We start from the raw sequence: 23075 nt of genomic DNA, 5'->3' as shown, positions 1-23075 counted from the left end.
TTGTCATAGACTATTAAATGGTTCCCTAGTATGATAAGGTGGACTCTTGGCATTATATTATAACTTGTTAGGCTCTTGCACATTATTGTTTTCCCGTACTGCACTTTCTCTGTAGCTGTTACACTTTATCATTTGTTTTGCCTTGTTCTACCTCAATACACTGTGTAACGAATTGATCTGTATGAACAATATTCAAGTCAAGCTTTTCACTGTATCTACATGTGACAATAATAAACTATTTCCAATTTATTCTCACTTTTTTGTTCAGTTATTAATTCTTAATCCATGTCAGTATGTTGCCTTTATTTTGTTTTTCTTATTTGTTGATCAGCCTCCTGTGTGGGAATTTATAGAAAGTTCTCTTAAACACTGGACAACAAATTTTTTCAAAGGTGTTGCTTCCTCAGAATTTTTTTGTGGTTATGATAGACAGCTTGAAGCTGAACAGAAGTTCAGACTACTTGTACCACATAGGAATTTTGAAAAGCACGAAATTAACTTTATCAAGTATAATTGCTTAATGGTGCTGACGCTTTGCAATAGTTCAACAAAGCTAAAAATGTTTGATTATCATTTATACTCTTGCGTCTGAGACTTCTCGCTTATGTGTCCAACAATAATCTGTCAGCATGGATGGATTCCAGTTGCTTTGATACCATTTCTCCACGTCCACACTGTCCTGGTGAAAACTTTCAGCATGCTCGTCACTGACAGTGCCAAGATTTGCAGGGAAGAAGTCTAAATGGGAATGCAGAAAATGAATCTTTGACATGTTGCACTTTATGGTTTTGTATGCTTGAAGCACGTTGTCAACCAGCTGCTTGTAGATTGGTGCTCTGCAGTTGTTAAGAAAAATTTCAACATCCTTGAATGCATTCCATGCAATTTTTTTTCTCTCCAATTCCACTAGAAGGTCTTCAAATTGCCTGTCATTGATGACCTATTTGATTTGTGGACCAACAAAAATGCCTTCCTTGAACTTGGCATCAGTTATTCTGGGGAAACATTTGTCTCAAATATCAAAATCCTTCACGGAAATTTTTCTGTCTGGTGACAGCAGATTCTATCCTTGCAGTCTTGAACCCAGTAATTCTGCTTTTATCTTTGACAAACCAAAGACTCTGACTAGGTCATTTAACTCTGATTGAGTTATCAGATGAGGCTTACTTGACATAAAAGGTTCAAAATCTGTATCAGTGTTGTTTTCCATTCCTGGCTCATGCATCATGACTTCTTCGTCTGCCTTCTCCAGACTTCATTTCTCTGGTGGCTTCTGTACTGGAAGACTATCATCATGTGGCACAGATCTCATGGCTGAAGGGAGTTTGGGGTATTCAATGGATTTCTTGTTTTTAGCAGAGAAATCAGACCCACTGGTCAGAAGTAGCAGTCTTTCATGGGAACCTTCGGCTCTCGCCATATTATTGGGACAGCGAATGGCACTGACTTCAGAATACCTCTGAGCCAAGTTCCAAGATTGGCAATGCATATTGCGCAACAGTGTGAGGAACCCAGGCTTCGTCTTGGTCACCAATTTTACAGCCAAAGTTGAGCTTGTAGGTCTTAATAAGAAGAGTCATGCTCTATCTTGAGATTTAAGTATATGCTTGCCACAAATATAACAGGAAGTATCATGGCTGTTGCAACATTGGTGAGGCATTTTGCTATCATAAATACTCGTGAAAATACAATTACTTTATTGTAATGAGTAGACACAATATGCTATTCACTTAGAACATGCACATCAATGTGATCACAAACCGATATACATGTAAATGCAATGCATAGAACAGTGTGTGCGTGATGCTTTTATAGCCTTTCTAAAGCCTGTCTTCCCATGCAGTATCAAGCCTGATTAAACATTCCTAGGCATGTCTGGACACGATCAAAGGTTCATTTATTATCAAAGTATACAACTCTGAGATTCTTCTTCTCCAGATAGCCACAAAACCAAGAAAGAAAAGAACGACAGCACAATCATCAACTCTCACATCCCTTCTTCCCCCTCAGTAAAATGAATAAAAACAGAACAGGCATATCGACTGCCTCAGAAAACTATGGGGATGTAGATCATTCGGTCCTTGAGAATCCATACTGGGCTGTATCTTGACAATGAGTCAGAATACAGAAAAGACACGGTCTAGTAACATGGTGTCATGACAACACCCTTTCCCTCAATAGCAGTAGAAGAGTTGGTATTTGACTTTGGGGGTGGGGGGCACATCAACAATGCTAATGTTGAGAGGGCTAAGAGTTTCAAATTCTTTAGAGCTAACAGCACCAGTACCCCATCCTGGTCCAATCGTGTAGATGCCATGCTCACTAGTCACTCTAGTTCCTCAGGACACTAAATAATCTTGGCATGACTCCTTTGACACTCACCAATTTTTATCATACATCATAGAAAGCATTCTGTCCAGTTGCTAGCCTGGATGGAAGATTGGCTAACTGACAAGAGACAAAAAGTAGAAACAAAGGGGGCCTAACTTGGCTGACCACTGGTGACAAGTGGTGTTCTGCAGGTTTTGGTAGTTTACGTTATATGCCAATGTTCTGGATGATGGAATTGATGGCTTTGTGGCCAAGTTTAGTCTTCAGAAAGACTTTGACAGATTGGGATAATGGGCAAGGAAGTGGCAGATGGAATATAGTATAGAGAAATGTATGGTCATGCTCTTTGGTAGAAGGAATAAAGGTGTAGAATATTTTCTAAATGGGGGAAAAAATTCAAAAATCAGAGGTGCAAAGGGACTTGGGAGTCCTTGTGCAGCATTCCCTGAAGGTTAACTTGCAGGTTGATTTGGAAGTAAAGAAAGCAATGCAATGTTTGCATTCATTTTGAGAGGACGAGAATACAAGAGCAAGGATGTGATGATGAGGCTTTATAAGGCATTGGTCAGACTGCTCTTGGAATATTGTGTGGAGTTTGGAGTCTTTTATCTAAGAAAATTTATCCTGGTGTTGGAGAAGGTCCAGAGGTGTTTCTGGAGAATGATTCCGGAATGAAAGGGTTAACACATGAAGAGCTTTTCATGGCTCTGGGCCTGTACTCGCTGGAGTTCAGAAGGATGAAGTGTGATCTCATTGAAACCTATCGAATATTGAAAGATCTAAATAGAGTGAATATGGAAAGGATATTTCTTTTAATAGGTGAGTCTAGGACCAGAGGGCACAGTCTCAGAATAGAGGGAAATCCATATAGAGCAGCGGTGAAGAGGAATTTCTTTTGCCAGAGAGTAGTGAATCTGTGGAATTTATTGCCACAGATGGCTGTGGCGGACAAGTCATTGAGTATGTTTAAAGTGGAGATTGATAGTTTCTTAATTAGTCAGGGCACCAAAGGTTATGGGGAGAAGGCAGGAGAATGGGTTTGAGAGGGATAATAAATCAGCATGATGGAATTGTGGGGCAGAGGCAATGGGCCGAGTGGCAATTCTGTTCCTCTGTCTTATGCTTCAGACCTTAGTTAGGAAATTGCTCCACCTGTGACCGGAAGAAATTGCAGAGAGATGCAGACACAACTGGGAATGTCATGGAAACCAACCTCCTTTCCATGCACTCTGTCTACATTTCTTGTTGCTGGTAAAGCAACTTGCGTAATCAAAGACACCACCCACCCACCCATACGTTCTCTCTTCCTCCCTTTTCCATTGGGCAGAAAATATAAAATCGTGAAAGCGTGTACCACTAGGCTCAAGGACAGCTTTTATCATGCTGTTGTGTGACTATTGAATGGTTCCCTAGTAGGATAAGATGGATTCTTGACCTCACAATCTGCAGCTGTAGCACATTATTCTGTATTCTGTTGTTGTTTTACTTTGTATTACTTCAATGCACTGATATAATGAATTGATCTATATGAATGGTATGCAAGGCAAGTTTTTCATTGTACCTCCTACATGTGGCAATAATAAACAAATTTATTAATTTTACTCACTTTTGGAGGACTTCCGGGTCATCAAGGGAATGGCGGCGTAAGGAAAAGGTCTCTCGACAAAAAAGAAGGTAAACTGCCCCAAAATCAAATTTAGACAAATGCTTAATATTGCATAACTATATTAATAAAAGGGGCAAGGATGATGTCTAAGAACAAGATTAAAAAGTCCGCTCCGAAGGCTGATAAACATAAAGAGACGCAGCAAGGCGACGGGCCTAGCTCCCCCACGGCAAGCCAGGACGGAGATAATGAGGGGGAATCGGTGACTCTGTCTTTGATTCTCGGAGAGATTCGCGAGTTCCGACAAGATAACAGCAAACAGCTGGAGGATATTAAAGGAGAAATAGTAAAAACTAACTCGCGGATAGAAGAAGCCGAAGCGAGGATTGTTGGAATTGAAGAGAAGCTACAAAACACCGAGGAAGTGATAGCAGAAATGCTGAAGCTGCAAGACCAGCTCCAGTGGAAACTAATAGATCAAGAAGGCCGCTCAAGAAGGGAAAATGTGAGGATTTACGGAGTTCCTGAAGGAACCGAAGGTAAACCCGGATTGATGATTCCCTTCGTGGAGAAGCTGCTTAGAGAGAACCTTGATATACCGGCCGCAAAAGACCTACAGATAGAAAGGGCTCACCGCGCATTGGCACTACAGCCTCCGGCAGGCGCCCAGCCCAGATCGATTCTGGTCAGATTTCTCAGTTACAGAACGAAGGAAGAGGTGCTTAAAAGGGCATGGCAAAATAAAGGTTTCATGTGGAACAACTGTAAAATCAGTTTAGACCACGACTACGCACCGGGGATTCTTGCCAGACGGAAGGAATATACGGAAACACGGAGAGTCCTGAAGGAAAACAACATCAGATTCCAGACCCTGTATCCAACTCGGCTGAGAGTCTTTTACGACGAAGGGATAAAAACTTACGCTACGGTAGAGGAGGCAACGTCGGACCTGGCAGACCGGGGACTACCTATTAAAGTTATCACCCAACCGGAGTCGCTACTGGAGAGGATTTGGCAGAAGTCGTGGCAGTTAGTGGGGCGAGGACGCTCCACTCGAACCAGAGTGTCAAACTACAAGGAAAAGCTGCAAATATTCAGACGCAAATGTACAGACAATACAGATTAATTAAGAGAAATGACTGAAAAAAATAAATCGGACTTAAAGGTAAAATGAAAACTGGTAACTGAAAATAAACTAGGCGGAATAACTTGAATGATAGCAATTTGGTTGAGACATAAATAGGAGAAAATTCTCTATGATTATTCAAACTGCTGAGGGCCCTCTAACACAGGGTGAAGATGGAGGTTATCCCTCTGAACTGAGGTGGGTCGGTGCTTAGGCCTCACTGTGGGAAGTCGGGAAAAATTTTCAAATGTTACACGTTCAAAAATGTCTAGGGTGTGGTTATATGTCTTGGTTTACTGTTGAGAAGTGATTGCTTACTGTTTGGTTAGAAAAGGAGAGTGTTTTTTTTTCTACTAGAGAAAAATGCAAACTGAATTGGTAAACATAATTTCCTATAATGTTAATGGGGTTTTGAATCCAATTAAAAGAAATAAGATTATGTCTAAATTGAAAAAAGAGAGGGCACAAATGGCTTTCCTCCAGGAAACACATATGAGCCAATCTGAACATGGAAAATTAAAAAGAATGGGCTTTAAGCATGTATTTTATTCATCATATAAATTGAGTCACAAAAGAGGGGTAGCTACTTTAATATCAAGTACTCTTAATTATGAACATATTTCAGAGACTAAAGACAAAGAAGGACGGTTTGTAAAAATCACAGGAAGAATAGAAGGTACAGAAATAACATTGCTGAATGTTTATGCTCCTCCAGGTTGTGAATGGTCATTTGAAAGACACATTTTTGACCTAATGGTTAGTTCTCAAGGGGTAGTAATTTGTGGAGGGGATTTTAATATTAGATTAAATCCTAAATTAGATTCTTCAAGAATAGTTACTCAGAATAAACCTCTGACTCGGAAAATGAATTCATTGATGGAGGAGTTGGGAATTATTGATGTCTGGAGGGAATTGCACCCTACTAGTAAAGATTATACATATTACTCTTTCCCTCATTCAGCCTATTCAAGGATAGACTATTTCTTTATCTTTAATACAGATAGACTCAGGATAAAAAACTGTAATATTGCAACAATTGATCTGTCGGATCATAGCCCAGTCTCTATGTCTCTAATCCTGGAAAGGAAAATGAGGAAAACACTATGGAGGCTAAACTCACATATACTCAATAACCCAAAAGTAATGGAGAGATTAAGGGGAGAAATCAAAGAATATCTAGACCTTAATGACACGGGAGAAACATCACCAGTGATTTTATGGGATACATTGAAAGCTGTACTGAGAGGGAAAATTATTTCCATTTCTACTCACATGAAAAAAATCAATGCACAAAAATTAGCAGGCCTTCAAGGAAAATTAAAACAACTTCAAGTTGTAGATAGCAACAAAAGTAATTCAAATCGAAAACAGGAAATTAGGAAATTGCAAAGTGAAATTGACGATATTTATACGTTGGAAACTCAAAGAAATTTTCTTTACCTGAGACAAAAGAATTATGAAGTAGGAGGTAAATCAGCTAGATTATTAGCATATAAATTACGAAAACAACAAGCAGACAATACAATTCATAAAATAAAGAATCCAAAGACAAAGCTTGTGGAGAGTACAATAGGGAAAATTCAAGAGAGTTTTGAAACCTATTATCGAGAGCTGTACTCCCAACCCTGGGCCCCCAGTGAGCCCTATATAGGCAGTGTATTGAATTTTTTAGATCTACCTAAACTTACAGATTTACAAAATTAAAGTTTATTAGAACCAGTAACTGTCAAAGAACTGAACGTGGCCATCTCTAGGTTAAAGGCTGGAAAGTCCCCGGGTTCTGATGGGTTTACCGCAGAGTGGTATAAGTCCCTGAAGACACAGTTAGCCCCATTACTACTTAACACCTTTAATTGGATCTTGCAGAGAGGAGAAACTCCACCTTCCTGGAGAGAAGCGATTATTTCAGTTATTCCTAAAGAGGGTAAAGATAAACTAGAATGTGGCAATTATCGGCCAATTAGTGTTCTTAATTTAGATTACAAACTATTTACATCTATATTAGCGCGCAGATTGGAAAAACTTTTACGTGGCCTAATCCACTTCGACCAGACTGGATTTATTCAACAAAGACAAACACAGGACAACATAAGGAGAACTCTGCACATATTAGAACAGGTTAATAAGAATGAGACAGAGACAATGGTAGTAGGATTGGACGCTGAGAAAGCTTTTGATTCGGTTCGGTGGGCATTCCTATACAGAGTGTTAGGAAGATTCGGCTTTCAAGAAAAGTTTATTAAAGTAATTCAGACTCTATATGACAGCCCTACAGCCCGAATTAAGATAAATGGGGACCTCTCTGACTCCTTCATCTTAGAGAGAGGCACTAGACAGAGATGCCCAATTTCTTCTCTCCTTTTTGCGCTATATATTGAACCGCTTGCCCAACTAATAAGACAGAGCGAAATCGTAAAAGGTATCAAGGTGGCAGGGATTGAACAGAAAGTGGCGTTATTCGCAGATGATGTTTTAGTCTATCTGAGTGAACCAGAAAAATCATTTATAGGATTGTTTACACTGTTGGATGACTTTGGGAAAATATCAGGTTATAAAATAAATGTAAAGAAAACGCAGGTTATGTCCCTAAATTATACACCATCCAAAAAATTGCAGGATACATACGATCTTAAGTGGGAAGCTAAATCATTAAAATATTTAGGAATAACCCTGCCGAAGGATCTTTCAACACTGTCACAGGTAAATTATGGGCCATTAATCTCAGAGATAAAAGCAGATATGCATAGATGGAATCTTCTCCCCTTTTTAAGTTTAAATTCAAGGATAAATACTATAAAAATGAATATTCTTCCTCGGTTATTGTATCTTTTCCGTACTTTACCGGTGGAGGTGGATGATAATCAATTCAGGGAATGGGACAAATGGATTTCCCGCTTCATTTGGCAAGGAAAGAAACCTAGAATTCAATATAACACCTTACAGTTAGGGAAGGAAGAAGGAGGTATGGTTCTTCCTTGCCTGAGAAATTATTTTTATGACTCACAGATAACCCCTCTGTTATATTGGTGTAATAGGGAATATAAGGCTAGATGAAAGGAAATAGAATTTGGATTAGTTGACAGTTTTCCTCTACAGGCCTCAATAGCTGGCAAAGGATTGATGGCCCAGTTGGAAAAATTTAAAAACAGTTGGATAAATCTTACATTAAAAGTATGGCAGAAGGTGGTTAATTCATGTGGAATTAATAACATGTTAAAACTCTTTAGATGGTGTGCATATGATACCGAATTCCTTCCCAACAGAGGAGATAAAAGATTTGAGCTATGGATCAAGAAAGGTCTTACAACCTACCTCTCATTTATAGATAAAAGAGTATTACAAAGTTTCCAAATCCTGCAGGACAAACATGGCCTAGAACATAATGACTTTTTTAGGTACCTTCAAGTACGAAACTATGTTAACCAGAGTTGTAGATATACAGACCTATCAACAGTAGAATTAGAATTTTTCAAGATTCTGAATTCGGCTTGCAGTTCAATACCTAGTAAATCAGTTTCTCGATTATATAATGCACTCTCCCATGATAAAAATGTAAATACACTGTATATTAAAGAGAAGTGGGAGAAAGAAGCGGGGTTGGTACTTTCAGGGGAGACTTGGGGGAAAATCTGCAGCTTTCAATGGTCCTCGACTAATTCTTTGACTTGGAGAGAACATTTTTGGAAAAACATTATAAGATACTTCAAGACCCCATATCAGGAAAAATATAAAGATACAAATGTGACGTGTTGGAGAAGGTGCGGCTCCAAGGAGGCAAATCATTTTCATATTTTCTGGGATTGCCCTAAATTAAGTCTATATTGGGAAGGTATTCATAGAACATTAGTTAAGGTACTTAGGTCCCAGATACCTCTGAACTTTGAGACGCTCTATTTGGGGCATGTATTGTTTCTTGAACAGAAGGAAGATATAAAGTTGCTGCAGGCCCTCTTAGCAGCAAGTAAGAAATCAATCACTAGAAAGTGGCTAAATCCAATACCACCTACATTAGAAGATTGGCACGAAATTATCTTGGAAATATTTAAAATGGAAAAGTTGACTTACTCCCTGAGAATTCAAAAAGAAAAATTTTATCAAATCTGGAATAAATGGATTGAATATATAACCCCAATGCGAGCAGACTTTAGATGACTCTCCTAATGATTTATACTGCTCTTCTCATCAACACAGTAATATTGCTAACGTAAGCACCCCTAGCCTAAATGTCTTTTTTTTTGTTTTTTTTGGAAAATAGAGAATTAACACAAGTAAAGGGAAAGATTTGGGAAAGGCATAAAAAAATGAAAAAATTAAGTAAATAAGTACATAGGGATTGGATAATTATGTCTGCGGGCAGGAGCAAGCATGAACAAATTAGGATATAAACACCTACAATGGTTGTTACATAGGCTTATATACAACATTTTGGACCAGTGGAAATGGTCCAGAAGAGTTATATGGTAACTATTATAAATAAAAGTTGCTGGTGAACGCAGCAGGCCAGGCAGCATCTCCAGGAAGAGGTGCAGTCGACGTTTCAGGCCGAGACCCTTCGTCAGGTCCTGGCCTGCTGTGTTCATCAGCAACTTTTATGTGTGTTGCTTGAATTTCCAGCATCTGCAGAATTCCTGTTGTTTGGTAACTATTATTACCATTTTTCTTAACAACTAATACGATTACTTAGCCTAATAGATCAGAATTACCACAGTACATAATTATCTATTTAAGTGTCTAATTTACTTTTATATCATCTCAATGTGTACTTAAAAATGTATAAATAATTATAGTTTTATACATATAAAAAAATGGAAAAGGTTATATGTGTGAAAAAAGTACATGATATTTGTGAATTGCTTATCCAAATAAAAATAAAATTTAAAAAAATTAATTTTACTCACTTTTAAGTTCATCAGCTTCTGACGTATTATTTTTTGACTAATATTTTTTTTCCTTCACTTCATTCTCGCTAGATCCTTAGTTTTATATTTCTAGCACGTTAGTTGACTTTGTCTACCCATCTTCAATTTTTTTTTACTTCCTTTGGTTCCACGCCCAGCAAAGCTCCAGATTTAAATATTCCATCCTTGGCTTCAAATTGCATTGTTTCTTTATAACCTCCTGTGCCAGTAACACTCCAAGTTACTTGCTCCTCTCCAATTCTAGCCTTGAACACATCCCCAGTTTCCTTTCTTTACTATTAGTGGCTAAAATCTGATACCTAACATTGTCTTCCTGAAATCTCTTGGTATCCCCATCTCCATCTTCACCTTTAAGACTTATTGTGATTCTTGGTTGTCATAACCCCTGTCTTTATTTCAGGAAGGAAAAGTAGCTTAGATGTGGCAGTGGATCTTCTCAATTGATTAATACTTTTGCTGTCCAGTTTTGGGTACATTAGGAGAACTGGACAGCACTGAAGATTACTGTCTTTCTTTTGTTGGAAGAGGAGAATGGAGAAATGTGTAATTCTTTTTATAACCAAGAAGTTAAGAGATTTGGTAGAAAAAATTAAAAATTTGCAGGATTTTGAGGTAGCAAACTGGAAAAATCTAGTTGACAACTAGAAGGTATAGTTAATGCAGTACAGGCTCAAAGGTACAAATCTGAACCATTTAATTTTGTTCAGACCAATTATAAATAAATAACTTGTTTCAAATTAAATAATTTAATCATTTTGTTCTCTAATGTTATCCAGTTTCTTGTGCGTTTCTGTTTATTTAGTATTCAGCTTTAAATGGCAGAAGAGACGGCTACTTTATAAGGGTTTGGAGTTGAACATTAAGTGGGATTATTTTATTAGCAATAAGAATGTTGGACCATCTTGTCCATTAGGGATGTTACAGCTAATTTATTTTGTCTAGCGCAACCTAATGATTCACTCAAATCTAACAAAAAAACTCTGCAACAACCAAAGCCAAAGCTTTGACAAGCAGCTTTCTTTCCATTGTTGTCTGTTATGGATCATTTGATTCCTTTCTACTTTTTGCTTGCCTTACCTACAATATTGTCCTTACATTAGAGACAATCTGTCAACAGTGCTTAAATGAGTTGTCCTTTGTTCTACAATTCCTTTTGTGTAGACTGTAAATGCATCAAATGCAAATCTTTTTCTTAAACTGATCTTCATTGAACTATTATTTCAATCCATGTACCATTCAATTATTTCTTTTAATATTAGCTTTAAAAACAGGGTAGTATAGCTTCACACAAGATACGATGTCAGTTTAGTTTTTGCATTGCATTGAACATACTGTTGCTAATGTCGCAAAGATGTCCCATAAAACTGATGCCATACTATATGAACTTTAGAAATATTTGGCAAAGCTAATTTAAGAGACAAATATTCTTTTATCACAGTGCCGGAATTAAGTCAAGAGATGTGATACTGTTTGAAGTCTGTTGGCTGCCTTTCATTTTCTCAGACTCTATCTCCACTTTCACTGTTCAGACAGCACTTTTAGGCACCAACCTCCTAAGCTGAGTGATGATAAATTGAAATTTGATGCAACAGATTTTTTTTTACCCACTAGGTAAGGTAGATTAGTTTTCTGCTCACAAGAGCTTAAAAAAACAAAGAAATTTGAAATAAAAGTAACATCTTTCAAAAGTCAAAGCTCGGGCTGATTACCAAAAATTCTTGCCAAAATAGCTGCGTCAAGTAAACAATAATAACATACAAAACTTGTTTCAGGAAAAATCTAGAAGCATTTAATGATACGTTATTTATAAAACAAGCTGTCAGCTGTAAAATTTGAGCCAACTTCAGCAAAAATACTGTCTCATTTTTAAATCAGCAAAGCATCTCCAGATATCTTAGAATAACTCATGAGGGACACTGATCATCTCCTGTAGGCTGGGCCAAGAACTCCTGTGAGTGATCGCTGGGCTGTGAGGCTTTCAGAGTCAATGATGGGGAGAAATGTATGCCAGCAGAAGTTAAAGTGAGAAGCTAAAGCAATATATGATTATTGGCTTATGAAGGCTATATCAATGCACAGTATTGTTTTTTTATTTTGTATTTCTCACTTGCTAAGTTTTATTATTTGTGCTGCTTTACATTACTTGTGGTGTTTACATAATTAAACTATTTGGCAAAGCTGTGTTAAACTTTGTATTTCTACTGCTGCATTTTAGCAGTTTTCTGCAAAAGTGGTGTGTTACGTTGGTAGAATGTTTTGGTTTTGGCTAGAGATAAGATGCCATGCTGTTCAACTTGGGAATGTTGTGTCAGCCAATCAGGATGGTGGGATCGAGGAAAGCTCCAGAGAAAGCAGGGTGGAAAGTGTTTGGTGATGGACAGTAGTCTGGGTCGCAGGTCTCTTGGTGGGAGCTGAGAGAGGAAGATGCCATAGAATGCCATTGGAAGGAGAGTCCGTGTTCAACAAAGTCCTTTTGTGCAGATGAATGGCTCCAGGGAGGAAAGGCTGATGCTCCTGAGGGAGAGCCAGTTTGTTTGAGAAGGATTTCGAGTGAAATTCGGAATGCAGCATGTGTTTTCATGCAAACCGTGTGTCCAGCACATGAGTAAATGGCAACTGCAGTATGGGCTCCAATGGTCATTGTGCACATTGAACTGGTTTAACTGTAATTGGCCTTTTTATTTATTTCTTTTTTTTTCTACTAACTGTTTAATAAAGCTGAAATTTGTAAGTTACTTATAATTTTATGTGGTGTACGATGTGTTATTTCTTGCCAACCAATAATTGTGTATGGGCAGGATTTACACAGCATTCACACCAGTTGAGGTTTCTTTAATCAGAACATCACGACGTTCCTGTTTGGTTAAACCCCAAATCATACTGACCCTAGACGTTAATTGTTTATGAAAGGTGGCCTTCTCACTGCTGAGTCACATGGCTATTAGCAGAGCAGGCTAATGAGCTAAGTTTGCTTACGAGCCCAGTGAGTAGGGGTACATCTGCTTACTGAGTCTGAATTACATTTTCTCCATTGGGTGAGTTGAAACTAAATGCAGAGAACAGATGTAATGGAGGGTTATGGGCTGAGTGCAGGTTGGTGGGACTAAGTGAGAATAAGCGTTCGGCACGGACTAGAAGGGCCGAGATGGCCTGTTTCCGTGCTGTAATTGTTATATGGTTATAGTTAGTGTTTATAATTAGGGTGGAGAATGGGATGCACACAGAAACATATCTCTGAAGAGAACTGCAGTATACGTCCCAGACAATTACTTCATAGCAATATGAAGTATGCACTGGGTCTCACTGGTGCAGATTCATTGGCCATGACCCCTGAAGCCCACCAGGTTAGGTATGAAGGGTTGGTCCCACAGCTCTCCAAGACCCAGAGGCGGACATCCCCGCCACTCTCCACTGATCTGCAGAGGGATCTTGAACTGCAAATACAAATGTTCAAATGTTCACTTATTCTCAAAGTATACAACTCTGAAATTCTTCTTCTCCAGATAGCTATGAAACCAAGAAAGAAAAGAATGGCAGCATGAGGGTTCTGATAATTTTTCCAGCCTAGACTGTGAATGATTAAGCAATGTGTTCAATAAAGACATGTAAAGTACAATTGTTCATGTTATTAGTTTAGACAGATTGTATTTATTATTTTGACTTGGATGAAGGGCAGACCACATTTTATTAGTAATTAATGCAGAAAACCAAGTAATTGCAAAGGGTTCACAAACCTTTTCTTGCAACAGTATATATGGCAGCCAAGAAATTTATCATCGTGGCTATCCCTCGAGGTCGAGGATGATGGTCTTCGTTCTGTTGATCTACTTATGGGCTCTCAAGTGGCTTATGAATCCAATCTTGCCTTTGAAAGTTCTTCCGCATTCAGTACAGGTAGGTCCAGATGGCAGATCGGGCTTTGGTTGTTGCTGCCTCTCTTTCCATTTTCTTCTCTTTTCTTATTCCCCACATCTGTTGGCTTCGAAAGTTGCTGTTCCTTCTCGGATGATGGCTTGCCAGAGTTTCCTGTACCTGGCATTGGTTTCCCAATTGATGATGTCGATGTTACATTTCTTCATGTTGGCTTTTAAAATGTCTTTGAACCTCTTCTGTTGTCCACCTCTTTTACGTTTGCCTTCTTTAAGCTGGGAATAGAAGATTTGTTTTGGCAGACGTTCGTCTTTCATCCGAACAACATGACCGCTCCATCTTAGTTGGTTCCTGATGACGTAGGCTTCAATGCTTGTTGCTTTTGCTTCATTTAGCACACTGACGTTGGTTCTTCTATCTTCCCAGCTGATATTTAAGATGTTTTGAAGACGGTGTTGATGGAACTTTTCAACTGCCTTCAGATATCGTCGGTATGTTGTCCAGGTTTCTGATGCATACGGGAGCATTGGGATTACCATTGCTTTGTACACTAACATTTTGGTGTCAGTTCGGATGTCACAATCATGAAAGACTCTTGTTCGGAGATGTCCAAAAGCTGTTCCAGCACATTTAATTTATACTTCAAATTAATTTAGCATTTGTATTGTTGCTCTATTTGCATGTCTTCCTTTTTAAATTGATAATTGGTTTATTATTGGCACATGTACTGAAATGATTTTTTTGGTGTGCCATCCAGAAAGATCATTAATTTCGTACATAACTGCATCAAGCTAGTACAAAAAAAATAACAGAATACAGAGTACAGTGTTGCGGGTAGTCAAAATAATTGCAAGAGCCGTGACAAAATAGATTGAGAGATCAAAAGATCATCTTTATTTGTAGTAGAGGTTTGCTTTAGAGTCTTGCAAGAGCTGGATAGAAGCTGTCCTTGAATCTGGTGGTATATCTTCTATCTGATAGAAGGTGAGGGAGAAGAGAGAATGACCAGGGTGAGAGGTGTCTTTGATTATGTTGGCTGCTTTCCCGAGGCAGCAAAAGTAGTCAGAGTCAATAGCTAGCTTTTGTGATGGACTCACCACTCTCAATTCTCCAAGATCTTGTGAAGACCAGTTACCATGATAGCTATGAGACATCTGGATAGGAATTTTCTATGGTTTACCTATAAAAAGTTGTGAGGATCAACAAGGACATACTGCATTTCCTTGGTCTTCTGAGGAATAGAGGTGCTGTGTGCTTTCTTGACCGTGGTGTCTAAATGGAGCAAATAGAACAATTTTATAATATTGAATACCTTGTCTGTATAAAGCCTTATGTGAATGTTTTAATCTTTTTCACATGCAGACATTTGAAAGGAGTGGTTGTGACTTTAAGCGACAGTGGCCACTTACAGTGTTCATACCTTGGGACGGATCCTTCCTTCTTCCAGGCTCCAAAAGTAGAGTCTAGGGAACTGAACTATGATGAAATGGATTCAGAAATGAAAGAACTTAACAAGGTCATCAGGGAAGCTACAAAAACACAAGGTACTTTATTGATGGAGAGAAACCCAGAGTCTGCAAATGTGTGAACTCCTCTCTAAGCATATTAGTCTCCTTTAAAAGGCAGAAACAGCATTGTGACTGTACCTTTACCATAAAATACTGTTTTATTGCAAAAAATCCTCATGTTTTGATAGAGTAGATGCAAGTACGATATTTCTGATGGGGCTCTAAGTATGTAGGAAGATGAGAAGCGTGTGCAGTCCCTTGATCTATTGCACTATCTATTAAGATCACAGTTGATTGGGATTCTCATTTCATTTACTTTTGCTTTTTCTCTTTTAATGAATAAAAATCTGTTTTTAAAAACAGCTAACCAAACATTAAGTACCATATTTTGGAAGAGCTCCAAGTTCTATCACCCTCTGCATGTGGAAATATTACCTAGCTAATCCTGCCTCTGAAAGACTATGACCACTACCCCCACCCTATCCTACTATGCCTCTGCCCCCATTCCCCACCACTCGCAACCACCTCCTAATCTCACCATCTCTCTTATTCAGCTCCTTTAATATCTTTGAAATTTCTACCTCCTAAAATCTATACCTTTTTAACCCTAGTTCTTTATTGGAATCTCTTTATAATTGACATACTGGTTCCAGATTTTAAGCCCCAATATGTTTCTGCTCTTTCTATTTGAGTGCAGTGCCCACAATTACTCCCAGAATAGATCTAGCCGTAGCTGCATTATAATCCTATAGTTATCATTTCATTCAGTTTCATGATTTTCTGTCCCTCCTGTTCATAGACAGTTTTCCAAAGTTCTGAAATAATCCTAGCACAATGTAAGGTGTCAATGTACAATATCACTATTATTTATGAAAACAGAATAAATACAGTGCTGTATGTACATCTTTTGCAAAATACTAGAATCCATTAAGCACTTAAAGAGCCTTAATGTGATTAGGCAAAGTCTTCAGGGTTTCATGAAGGATCAAGTTTGACAAATGTCACAAGTTTTTTGAAATATGTGTACTAGGATAGAACACAGAACAGGGACCCTGCCATTTATTACTTAAGTCCTGCTTTAACTCATGAAAATGCAACACCTTGTACTTGTCAGAGTTGAATTTCATCTATCATTTTTTGGCTTAATTCCCTAGTTGTTCTAGACCCTATTGTAACCTTAGACAGTCTTCTCCACTGTCCACAGCACCACCAATTTTTGTGTCATCTTCAACTTACCACATCAACAGCATTGTTATCCAAATCATTAATTAAAGATAACTAACAACAGGGGACCCAGCTCTGACCTCTGTGACACAGGCTTTCAATTTGCATGGAAAAACTGGTAGGCAAATCTGTGGGTTGTGGAATAAAGAGGTCAGTGACACAGCAGAAAAAGATAGTCTCTCAACCAAAGCAGTAAGCTGTAGGAAATAGTTGTTACTCAGGATGGTAGGCAGTTGTGTTCTACAGGGATCATCACTGTATTTTTAAATAAAGGAACTGTATATGGATGTGCAAAATAAAATGTGAAGATTTGCAGACAACTTTAGATTTGACAATTTGCTTTGTCGTGGAATACAAAGGGTAGTAATTATGGGTGCATTCTGACTGGAACTCTGTGGGAGCTCAAAAGTAAGAGGAAAGTATACAGTAAATGGCAAATCCTTAGAGTCACTGATGAAGAATCTTCTGACTTCTAAATAAAAGGTGCCTCGTGCATCTAAACATATTTGAGTGCAGTTCTGGCTGCCACATTACGGAACGGATGAGGCTTTGGAGAGGATGTAGAAGAAATTCACCAAGATGTTGCCTAGATTAGTGATTATTAGCTTTAAGGATAAATTGGACAAACTTGGATTGTTTTTTCTAGAGTGTCAGAGGCTGAGGGGAGAGTTGATAGAAGAGTACTGTATACAATTATGAGAGTCATGGACAGGGCACCTAGTCAAGAGTCTTTTTCACAGGATGGAGATGTCAAATGACAGAGGGCATAGGTTTCAGGTGAGATGGGGAAAGTTTAAAGCAGATGTGTGAAGCAAATTTTTTTATACATAGAAGGTGGTAAGTGACAGGAATATCTCTAGGAGCGATGTGGAAATGGGTACAGAAGTGATGTTTAAGAGGCATCTAGACAGGCACTTGAATATGCAGGGAATGGAAGGATATGGATCATGTGCAAGCAGATAGGATTAGTTTAATTTTAGCATCACGGTTGACATGAACATGGTGCACCAGTGTGCCAATTCCTGTACTGCACTATTCTGTTCTTTGTTCTATGTGATACGAAACTTGGAGGTGTTGTGCTTATGTGCGTAAATCCTCTAAGAACAAAATTAATAAAACCTATGGAATTCTGGTCTTCATAAACAGAGGTAAGTTGGGTCTTTGTAAAACAACACAATCTATGAAGGAAACGAAGGTCTTGGACAGGATGTAGAAGATTGGGGTGCTGTGTGAGGGATTTAAATTGCAGGGTTAGGCTGGAGGAGTTGTAGTTCTCTGTGGATAGGGAATATCGAAAGAGATTTGGTGGATTGTAAACGAAGTTAAATTTGTTCTTATTTTGCAGATGGTTCAATAACTGAGGATAAATTTAAAGTAAAGGTGGGGGGGGAACACAAAAGGCAAAGGAGGAAAACCTTTATTAAACAGTGATGATGATTTGGATGGATAGCTTGAAAGGGTAGTGCAAACAATAAATAAGGCATTCAGTAGGCCCAAGGAAAATAATTTATAAAGGTAAAGAGTAAGAGAATAGGAGTGAATGGACTGCTGTGTGGAAAGCAGGTGGACTAAATGGCCTTTGCTTTATAATGATTCCATGTAGGTACCACCAGCAATTAGGAAGGGAAAAGGAATTGTGGCGTGTAGACAAACATAAGGAAGTCATGCTGAACTGGCACCAGGACTTTGGTGGGACCACTCGTGAGAAGGGACGGGAAAGATCCAGTGAGTGAGTGTAGAAAGTTAAATGACAAGTTGATAATACTGCATGCACCGAAATAGATGTAAAAATAACTTGATTCTGTCAATGCAACAATGTATACAAACATGACAGTGAACTCCTGTTAGGTAAAGATTAAATGTGAACTAATTCAATTGGAAATCAGATTTAAATCTAAACAAAACAACCTACAAAGTTATGAGGCATGAATTGGCTATAGCACATTGGGTGACTACACTAAGTGTGACAGTAAGCATGCAATGGCTAATGTTTAAAGAACTAATGCATAGCTACAACAGTCCATATCCCTTTAAGGGAGAAAATCCCAACAGGTAGTCATAGTCCAACTATGACTAGCAAATAAAATTGAAGAGCGTACAGATTAAAGGATAAGCCTTGTGGAAAAGGGCAGAAAGCTGAGAGATGGGAATATTTCAAAATTCAGTGAAGAATGATCAAGATGTTGCTAAAGTAAAGGAAAATCTAGCAAGAAGCATAACAACAGACTAAAATATTTAATGGAGGTGTGAAACTGAAAACGTGGCTGAAGTTCATTTGGGTCCTTACACATTGACATAAGTGAAATTATATTGGGAAATAAGGAGAGAGTGAATAGCCTGGTACAATCATTTATGATATTCATTTGGAGTCAATGCAGCATAGATAAACTTGGACAATTCCTGGGGGGTAAAAAGTTGTTCTATAAGGAGATATTCAAGTTGTTTTGCTTTTTTTTAACCAGTTGAATTCAGTAGGGAGGAGAATTTAGTTGAGTTTTGATACTGAGACTTCGGCTGAGATTGAAGCTAAAGAGCTGTATCTTCTAGCTGAAGAATTTAGAGATAAGTTAGTCACTCATCAAGGAGGTCAACCATTTTGGACTAGGTTGAGAGAAATTTCTGATTGTTATAAATCATTGGAATTCTGTTCTCATAGGTTATGGGTACATTTCAGACTAAGAGCAATAAATGTTTGGACATGCAAGGATTTGTGGGATGCAATGGCCATACAGGAAGCACACATAATTGATGAGGCATGATGTCAGCCACAAATGATAGATTCTGATGTTGTTTCCTCACCAAAAGTATCTTTGGATTTCCATTCGTTAGAAATTTTCACCATTTAGGAAAGTCTCTAGCCATTTTGACTCTAATGTAGAAGCCTTACATTTGCTAATGCTGAAATTATAGCTGGGAACATTTACTTAAAACACTGAAAGGTGATAAAAGATAAATACTTCCATCTTGGGTAGCTTGTGTTATCACCCATTGTTATGTAATTGGGAAACTTAGCCATATGGCTTTTTAATCATCAATTGTAACTAACTGTGTTTCCAATGCATATCCTGCCAATATGATGACCTTTCCATTACCTCTCATCTCTGTCCCTTGCCACTTAGCTACTTTTCTAAACCAAGTCAATAATTTGCTTTTAGATAAATGCTTTAGCTGGCGGTCTTTTTAAGAGGAAAACAATCAAATTCTCTCTGGTAGTTCCTATCAGTAACAACCTAGTACACTGCTACAGTCATCTCTTCAAAGTGTTCATTCAGGCTTACCAGGCATGAACTGCAAATCAGTGCTATCTCTGTCTGAAGAACTAATTTTTCAAAATGTTTTGTCTTTACATAGTAGTTCCCTGACAACAGGTATAAGCTACTTGGTCTAGTATTTCTTGATCTGCCCTTCCACCTTTCCTAAAAAGCAAAGTGACATAAATAACTTTTTAACCTAAAGACATGATTCTTTTATTGAGAGAACTTTGCCAGAATATAACATGGGCCTCCATCGTATTCTCATTTAATCCTTTTAATCATTGGAATGGAAGCTGTGTCGCCATGCAGAATTATTCCTCTTTAGTGCTTTTATTTTCTTAATTAACATTATTTACATGGTGATTCTGGTGAGTACTTACCACTAATTCAATTTTTTTTTACTCTGTGTATGTAGAATGCTATTGCATTCTGGTGCTTAGTGTTGATAATTTCCTTATTTTCATTTACCTTTTTCATTTTTATGGGCCCCACATTGTTCTTGAACTCTTTCCTAAAATATAATTGTAAAAAGTGTGTTATTGAGCCAAAAAGTCTGAACTCTATTTTTGTAGCTCTTCAATTTTTGATGGTCTGTGTATATCTACCCTTTACCAAGATGTGTGCTAGTCTTTTGTTTTGTAGTTTTGTCACGCTTTACCTCTTTCATCAGTCTTGGCTGTTTATTTTCCCCCAGTGTTAGACCTGTATAGAGGCACACAGCATGGAAACAGGCTCTTCAGTCCACTTGGTCCGTGATGACTAGGATTCCCATTTGCCCATGCTTCATCCACATCCGCTCTAAACCTTTTCTGTCCTTGTACCTGTCCAAGTTCATTTTAAATGTTGTTAATGTATCTCCTTGTTCACTTCCTTTGGCAGTCATTTCATATACTGACCACTCTTTGAGTGAAAAGTAGCCTTTCACATTCTGATTGAAGCTCTCCCCCTCACTTTTTTAAATTAATAGTGCTGAGGCCGAAAGGATTGAGAGTTTCAAGTTCCTTAGATTAAGATCACCAATACCCTGTACTGGTCTAACCACGTAGCTAAGAAATCACACTAGCATCTCTACTTCCTCAGGATATTGAAGAAATTTGGCATATCCCCTTTGTTCTTCACCAACTTTTATCCATGCACCATAGAAAGCATCCCATTCATATACATTACAGCTCTGTCAGGGACCACAAGAAACTGCAAATAGTTGTGGACGAAGCAACTCTTCTCCATGGACTCACTGCCTCAGTAAAGCAGCCAACGTATTCAGAGGACATTCTCTCTTCTCCCTCTTCTTATAATGCAGATGATACAAAAGCCTGAAAACTTGCACCACCAAGCTCGAGCAGTTTTCATCCTGTTGTTATGAGACTATTGAACAGTCTCATTGTACAATAAGATGAACTCTTGCAATTTATTTTGAACATAGCTTTGAACCTCATTGTCTGTCTGCACTTCACTTTATAACTTTCTCTGTAAGATCCCTGTCTTGAGAAACATCTTCACTGTCTCAGAAGCCACACCTTTTAATGTCATCTGCAAACATTCTAAATATTGCTTGTACATTATCATCAAAGTCATTGATATAAATGACAAATAGCAGTTAGCCCAGCACCAGTGCCTGAGGGACATCACTAATCACAGTCCTCCAATCAGAAAAACAACCTTCCACCATCTACTTCCCAATATCAATCCAATTGCATATCCAGTGAGCTAGCTCTCCCTGGATCCCCTATGATCTAACTTTCCATTGCAGCCTACCATACATAAGTCTTAATGAAGTCCATATAGGCCACTTCTATCACTCTGCCCTCATTGACCTTTTTGGTGATTTCTTTGACTGTTTAATCAAGTTCATAAGTCATGATCTTCCACTGAAGAGGTAGAAGATAATGAGTTCAGGGAGAGGTGCATGGTTAATCTGAAGCAAGTCAATATTAAGGAGGCAGAACAGTTAGTTCTCACAGAACACATAAGAGCTGATACATCCCCAGATCCAGATGAGAGCTATCCTTGGTAAAAGATGAGATAACTAGGGCCCTGATAGAGATTTTTGCATTGTTGTTAGCTACAGGTGAGGTGCCAGAAGGGCAGCAGGTACATACCAGTAATTTCAGGCCAAAGCAACACACACACACACACACACACACACACACAATGTTGGAGGAACTCAGCAGGCCAGACAGCATCTATGGAAAAGCATAAACAGTCTATGTTTTGGGCTGAGACCCTTCATCAGGACTCAGGCCAATGATCTTTGTATCAACTTTCAGAACATTATCAAAGAAAATCCCAAAGAACAAGATGTATTTACATTTAGAATGTGGATAGCAAGGGCTGATCAGTGAAATCCTGCCTTAAAAATTGGTTGAATTTTTGAGGCACAGACTAAGAAGATTGATGAAGATAGGGTATTAGACATTGTCTATATTGACTTTAATAAAGTACTCAACAAGGTCCTAGATCGTCGGCTGGTTCAAAAGATTAGGCACATAGGATCCAAGATGAACTGGCCAATTGGATCCAAAATTGACTTGGTGATATGACTAGAGGATAGTGAGGGAAGGATCCTTTTCTGATTGGAGGTCTGTGTGACCCGAAGTGCAATGCAGGAATTAGTGCTGGAACTCTTACAATGTATATCAATGACTTTGGTATGAATGTAGGAGGTATGAATCATTGTGCTTGACATGACATTTGGTAGTGTTATGAGTAATGAGGATTTCTAAGAGTACAGCAAGACATAGATCAGATGGAAAGTTGAGTAGTGTGTTGGTGAATGGAATTAATCTCAACAAGTGCAACATGATGCATCTTGGAATGCCAAAAAGGGATGGGGCTCATACTAGTAAATGGTAGGCACAAATGAGTGTTTATTGAAAAGAGGGACTTTCTGTTTCAAGGACATAATTCTTTGAAAGTGTCAATGTGGGTCGATAGAATAGTGAAGGAAGCATATGGCATGCTGGTCTTCATTGGTCAGAGCACAGAATAGAAATATTGGGATGTTATATTTCATCTTTATGGATCACTGGTTAGACCACACGGAGTATTATGTACATTTCTGGTCATCGCACTATAAGAAGGCTGTGGTTGTGTTGGAGAGAGTTCAAAGGGGAATCATAAAATTGTTGCCAAGATTAGAAGATCTTGGTTAAAGGGAGAAATTGGAAAAGGGGCTTGGTTTTCCTGCAGTGAAGGAAGCTGCTAGGTGACTTGACAGGCATTAGTAAAATTACAAAG

At 38.3% G+C, this 23075-nt stretch overlaps 1 protein-coding gene across 3 annotated transcripts in view; it reads left to right on the top strand.

Moving 5' to 3' along the window:
• bbs9 (Bardet-Biedl syndrome 9) overlaps positions 1 to 23075 on the top strand; it is a 389410-nt gene that overhangs the window by 51331 nt on the left and 315004 nt on the right. For all 3 annotated transcript variants that reach the window (XM_063039451.1, XM_063039528.1, XM_063039590.1), the window contains exon 10: positions 15215 to 15396. In XM_063039451.1, coding sequence (XP_062895521.1) covers positions 15215 to 15396 — 182 coding nt within the window. The remainder of the gene's footprint in view (positions 1 to 15214; positions 15397 to 23075) is intronic.

Source organism: Mobula hypostoma, chromosome 1 (genome assembly GCF_963921235.1).
Source record: "Mobula hypostoma chromosome 1, sMobHyp1.1, whole genome shotgun sequence".
Lineage (NCBI taxonomy): Eukaryota > Metazoa > Chordata > Chondrichthyes > Myliobatiformes > Myliobatidae > Mobula > Mobula hypostoma.
The sequence above is the reverse complement of the archived record's forward strand: the minus strand, read 5'-3'. Positions and strand labels throughout refer to the sequence as shown.